Source organism: Geospiza fortis, unplaced genomic scaffold, assembly GCF_000277835.1.
Source record: "Geospiza fortis unplaced genomic scaffold, GeoFor_1.0 scaffold154, whole genome shotgun sequence".
Classification (NCBI taxonomy): Eukaryota; Metazoa; Chordata; class Aves; order Passeriformes; family Thraupidae; genus Geospiza; species Geospiza fortis.
In genome coordinates, this window is record NW_005054397.1 from 782,163 (window position 1) to 788,677 (window position 6,515).

At 50.2% G+C, this 6,515-nt stretch overlaps 1 protein-coding gene across 1 annotated transcript; it reads right to left on the bottom strand.

Moving 5' to 3' along the window:
• Nucleotides 1-6,128: 6,128 nt before the first annotated feature.
• On the bottom strand, nucleotides 6,129-6,515 carry MAP6 (microtubule associated protein 6). The gene has a single exon (XM_031060975.1). It carries the CDS (start codon nucleotides 6,513-6,515, stop codon nucleotides 6,129-6,131), a length of 387 nt encoding a protein of 128 aa, XP_030916835.1.

Sequence of the window (6,515 nt, forward strand, 5' to 3'; positions counted from 1 at the left end):
CTCCAACTTAGATCTTGCAAGTGTCCCCAGGTTGGAGACATCACTGGTCTTTCCCAGCTGATGGACTACATCCAGAGGAAATCAAGAGTGTGGCAGAACAGCTCTCTGCCTGTGTGTTGTGGTCTGACACTGGCCAAATGACAGGCAACCACCACAGATGCTCACTCACTCACCCTCCCTTGCTACAGCTGGGCAGAGTGAAAAAATTAAATGAAGGGTTCATGAGGTGAGATAAGGACTCGGAGAAAACACTCCAGGGGCAAACCAGGCTCAACTTAGAAGTACAAAATGAATTTATTACTAAAAAAGTCAGAGGAGGATAATAATAAGTAAAATAAGCCCTTAAAACAGCTTTTACCCCAATCCCTTCCTCCTTTGCACTGACAGCTCAGGGAGACAGAGGGTGGGGGTTTTGGTCAGTTCATCACCTGAGATTTTCTTCCACCGCTCAGGGAGAGAAGCCCTTGCTCTGCTACATGATGGGGTCCCTTCCCACAGGAGACAGTTTTCTGTGAACTTCTCCAGCATGATTCCAATCTCACGAGCACCAGTCCTCCCAAAACTGCTGCAATGTGAGCATCTTCCACAGGCAAACATTCCTCCCAAAACTGCTGCAGCATGGGCCACTCTTCCACAGGGCGCAGTCTTCAAAGGACAGGCTGCTCCAGCCTGGGAGTAGAGGCCCCTTGTCTCCACTGGGTCTCCCACTGGATCAGAGCCTCCTCCAGGCATTCATCTGCTCCAGCATGGGCATCTCCTCCATGGGCTGCAAGTGGATCTCTGCATCCCCCGTGGATCCCCATGGGCTGCAGGGGCACAGCTGCTTCACCATGGACATCACCACGGCCTGCAGAGGAATCTTGTCTCTGACATCTGAAGCACCTCCTTCCCCACTGCCCTTGGTGTCTCCATGCTGTTTCCCTCACATGTTCTCCCCTCTTCCTTTTCTCTGGCTACAAAAAAACTGCACTCCACTTTGATTTTCTCCTTAAATCTGTTATCACAAAGGCGTTACCACCATCTCTAATTGTCCCAGGCTTGGCCAGCAGCATGTCCATCTTCAGAACCATCAGGGCTTGGCTCTGCTGGACATGGTGGAAGTTTCCAGCGGCTTCTCACAGAAGCCACCTCTGTGGTCACCCTGCACTTCCAAAAACCAGGCTGTGCAAAACCAGCAAAGCCTGTATCATCCATCTCCATGCTCTGCGTCTTAATAAACACTAGGCCATTAGTCATTAGTTACTCATACAACCCATCCCTGTGGAATCAGCAGACATTGTGTCTCCTCCAGCTACTAAAGGTATGTATCAAGTGACCCCTGAGACAGAGCTCAGCCTTTGCCAGAGCTGCCAAACACCTCTCTGAACAGCCTTTTCTGGATGGAAGAAAACATTCTGCCCCTTCCTTCCACCTGAGAAAACTGGATCCATCTGCCTACACGGTTACTTTAATAAACACTCATAGCTGAAAAAACAATGGTATCTGCCCAGGAATGTTCTCTGGCAGTGGAGTCTGGGATAGCCCTCACTCATGCTATTAAACCTCTTTAACCTCTAAAACCAAGGTGGTTGCATCCAAACCGATTGTAGGGATAAGTTCTTGGCTTGGGAGTGTGGGCTACCAAACTCAGTGTGAGAAGAAGGCTAGGGACAGTTCTAGGAAAACTGGAGTTTACATGATGCTTCCACACCCAGGAACATGTCCTGGGACTCTTTAATTTACTAGTACAGACATAGCTATGGATCTGATCAGAAATTTCAGAAGGCAATGGAAAATGTCCCATCTTACAGCACAAGCAGTCTTATTAGCATTTTCACCCAGATAGGAGATGTCCTCCCCTGGAGATTTTCAAGAATAGGTTAGATAAAATCACAGAAACACAGAATGCCCGGGGTTGGAAGGGACCTTAAAGCTTATCCTGTTCCACTCCCCTGCCACGGGCAGGGACACCTTCCAGCAGACCAGGTTGTTCCAAGCCCCATCCAACCTGGCCTTGGACCCTTCCAGGGATGGGGCAACCACAGCTTCTCTGGCCAGCCTGTGCCAGGGTCACAGCACCCTCACAGCCAGGAATTTCTCCCTGATATCCCTTCTAACCCTGCCCTGTGACAGTGGGATGCCATTCCCCCTTGTTCTGCCCCTCCAGACCCTTGTCCAAAGTCCCTCTCTGGCTCTTGGAGCCCCTTTAGGCGCTGGCAGGGGCTCTGAGGTCTCCCCAGAACCCTCTCTTGTCCAGTCTGAACACCCCCAGCTGTCCCAGCCTGTCTTCAGAACAAGGAGGAGCATGGATTTCCTGCCCTTTTGTATCTTGGTCCAGCCTTCCTGCGTGGACATCCCTCCCCACATTATCTCTGCTGTGTCTCTGAAAAGCAGGCAGCAAGTCTCCAGTGCTGACTCATTCATCTCTATAGCTACTACAAATTCTCATTTGCTCCACATCCTTAGTACCTCCAGGGCTTGAGATGAATGACAGAACATTAGCAACAGGCAATTCATTAGTAGTAGAGGCAGTCCAAAATTTTCCATTGAAGCCTTTATTGTCTTGTTTCCTCTGCTAGGAAAGGAAGTTGGTGGGAGGGAAAGAATAATTGGTTTGGTAAAAAAAAAAATAAATCTGGTTTCACAATATTACTTTTCAGGGGGAAATTAATTTTCTTAGTACTCGTTTTGATACCTTACAAAGAGGGTAAATGTTTCCTTTAAGTTTTGTATCTTTTTTTTTTCAGGGAATAAAGGTAACAAAAGAAGCAGAATGCAAGACAAAGAAGAAGCGGGAAACAACACCCAAGAAACACCTAATTCTGTCATTTTCCCCTAATTTCCAGATAAAAATGGAAAGCATTCATTCATTCCTTCTTTTATTTTTGCCAAATGTGCTTTAATTGTTTCACATCCACCAGCAAATGCCACTGTGAGCACATTTTTTTGCTTGTTCCCTCTGATCCCAAACCCCCAGAGTCAAGTCCAGCCCACTCCATCCTTTGGTGCACCAGGGAGAAATGCTCTGCCCATCCCATCCAGAAGTTCAGGAGGAGAAATCCCCTCACCCAACACAGATAAAGCCCTCACAGAATTGAACAAGAAACAGCTTCATCCACCACCAGAGGCTTTCCATGGGGCTTGTGACTGACCTGGCTGAAGGATTTCCTGCTCCTTGGTCCTTCAGGGTCCACAGCCCACCCTGAGAAGCAGGACCCAAGAGAAAGGGGGTGTGTGTGTGTGAATGAGATGTAACCTGCCCTGGCTACCCATGAACTTGGGCAGCTCATGTGCTGGGGAGGGAAACTGAGGCAAGAAGCCCCTCAGTGCTGGAACCTTGCTTGACCATTGCACACCCAGTGAGAGCAGTGGGAATAAGTCCATAAATAAATCCCATATATAACTGAATAGTTAATAAATATATACATATAAAAATATAAATAATGTAAATACTATAAATAAGATAAATAAATACTAGAAACACTGGAAATAAATCCTATTTATTCTGTAGGATCCCTGGGCACAGGCAGTCTCTGGCAGACATCTACACTCCTGCCACTCTGGCCTCACTGAAGGCTTCTGGCTCAAATACTAATACAACCAAATCCCTCATCCCTCTGGCTGGGAGGAACCTTCATCTTCCATGGACATCACCACGAGGCACCACCTCTCTGTGGACCTGGGAGTAGGTCACAGGCACATGGTCTCTGTGAAATTCATTTGTCCAGGTACACAGAGGTTAAAAAAGAGAATTCTTCCCTTTAGCATTGACTTCCCCCATGACCTTGGGCTAGTTGCTGACTCTATCCCATGCTCTCAGGTATTCCTCACATGGAAATAATGCCCAGTGGGACAGAGCAAGCTTAAAAACTACTGCTGGTCTGCTCTTTGGTTTCACCAAGGAATTGTTTCCCAGCCTTGGAAACACTGATTTGCAGCAGCGACAGAGGACTGTAAGGAAATGTCCCCCCCACTCTGCTGATGGAGAACCTTCATCCATGCACAAGGAAGAAAGCCCCCCATGTGAGCCATCCTCGCTGCTCTCTACCAAGAGGTCATGAGGAGGTAATTTTTGGCTGCTGGGTGGCCCATAAGGTTGCCCCAATAGGCTGTGAGTCTCCATCCTTGGAGCTGTACAATATCCACCCAGCATGTCAGCAGCCAGGCTCTTGGCAGTAATTAGGATTGGGAGAATTTGGTTTTTTATAAGAATCCAAACAATAAACAACACTTAGAAGATGCCTAATTTGAACAGAAAATGAGAACAATTAGCCAAAACATCACTTACGCACTAATGAAGAGGCGCTTATGTTCTGTGGCTGAGCATCAGAGCAAACACTTCTGCAATAGGCAGCAAGGAAGAAAAACATGGAAGTGGGAGAGCACTTTCCCAGGTGGAAAGAGAAGCCCTAAGAGTATTGTGAAAGCCAACAAGCAACACAAAGAAGGCTGAATCCTTCTAGTTCTTCTTAGGGTTAACATCCCTGCTGATCCAACCCCTTTCCTTGGGGAGGAATCCTAGCCCAGTGCCTTAGGAATTTGCTGGAGCAGAGTGGAGGGATAGGAAGGTGAGCAATCTGCATTTAAATATGCAAATAAGTTCAATTATCCTTTGTAGCAGTAGAAGAGAAACAACACATCAGCTCTCCAGTTCCAGGAGAAAGCTTTCTGCTTTAGCCCTGCTATCTCCAGCACGAGCCCAGACCTTACAAGGTGAGCAGACAAAAAGCTGAGTCTCAGTTCACAGCAGATTTCAGGGCTGGGTCACTCCCAGAGACTCCTTTCCCAATACTCTCCAATCCTGCAAAACAGAGCCCCCAAAAATCCCTGGCCACTTTCTCGTGTCTCAGCCAAGCACCACCATCACACCTGGATGCACCTGAGCCTCCAGCATTACCCAGTGAGAGTTAAGAACTGATGCCAAATGACAGCAAAAATCAGGACCTCAGTGCTTGAACTGTTTCTCACTTAGGGAGGGGGGAAAGCAGATGACTGTCAGCTTTGCTCAGTGGGACACAGGAGTCAAGTCCCAGCTTCATCTTAAATCTGCATGAAACCTGTTTGATGGCCAGGTGTCACCTCTAATCTCCCCAATAAGGAAAATAAATCATTCAGAGGCATAAACACCTCAGCATTCACACAGCTATAGGGAAAAGCAAAACGGCTGCAATCTCACTTTTTGCCACCACAGCTTTGCTCTGTGCCACTTCCACCCTGGCAGGGGTGGGCTCTGCCAAAGAAAGTGCTGGAAAACACAACTGCAGCAAACCCTCTTTGCAAACGTACACGCAGGGCAACCACCCCATCACTTGTTTTTGCATTCCCAACACATCGAACGCCTTGACCCGGAGAGAAACAACAACAGCAGCTCGCTGCGAGGAGTTTCACACTCGGAATCCCAAACAAGGTCTCTACTGCTGAAGTGAAATAAGGGCATCCATTCCTAGCTGGCTGGGGAGGTGCTGGGGGGGACAGAAGGATGTGTCATCCCCTGCTGCGCTGCATTAAAACATGGCAGCATCTGAAGGCCGCCCCACCCAGGCGGCCTAGGATGCGTGTCCCTCATCCTGGCGCATCCCCGGGATGCTTTGTCTTCAGCGTGGGCCAGCCTGAGACGCTTCCTGGGACCCTCCTGCCCCTGGGTGGGGCACCCCATCCGTGCATGGGCCCCCGGTGATACGGTCAGGCTGCCGGTCCTGTGGGCTGGCTGCAGCCTGACAGCCAGGGATGTGCTTGGGAAGGACCAGAGGTGACTTGCACATTCCACGGAGGTGACCCCAAACATTACCCCTACGGAAATCCAAGGGGGTGGGTGTCTTTGAATTTTGGAATGCACAGGATGGGGGGAACACAAAGACACTCAAACCTGCTGCCAAACCAAACAAACCACCAACAAAAAGTGTCCATGTATTCACTACCTGCACAATACCTACTGCTTCATCATCGATTCCCAGAGAGATGGGGAATTTAAGGACACCCCCCGCGCAGGAAATCGGCAAGCCCCCCCGGGATGTTTCACAGCCTCACTCCCAGGGTGGGATGCTCCTCCAGGGAAGCGCACAGGGAGACTGGAGAAGAGCTGAGGAGGGGCCGGCAGGGTGGGGATCAAGATGGATGGGGTGGGGGTGTGGGGGCGAGGATATGTCTTCTCACCCCCGCCTCGGCTCCGCCGGCTGCCCGCCCACCTCCTCCGCCTTCTTCCGACCCTTGTCTCTCCCATCCCCGGGCCGCGCTGGTTTGGGATGCTCATCCTCCACCTCGGGGGGTTCCTCCTTCTTCTCGGGAGCGATGTGCACCTTCCGCCGCTTCTCCTGAGCCGGTTTCTCTGGGGGAGCGCGGTCCAGGGCCAGGACGGGGGAAGGTCCCGGTTTGGGGATCCAGGGATGGTCGCCCCGCTTGGGGATAGGCCAGGCACGGAAATCCTTCTGGTACTGCGTCTCCTTCTCGAAGGGAGTGTCCGAGGGCTGGTACTCGCTCTTGGGCTTGCAGCTTGGCTCCGGCCGCTGCACCTTCCAAGGCTTGTAGTCGTGCCGCAT

Coding starts and splice junctions, on each gene's coding strand:
- MAP6 (XM_031060975.1), bottom strand. CDS start 6,515: ATGCGGCACGACTACAAGCCTTGGAAGGTGCAGCGGCCGGAGCCAAGC.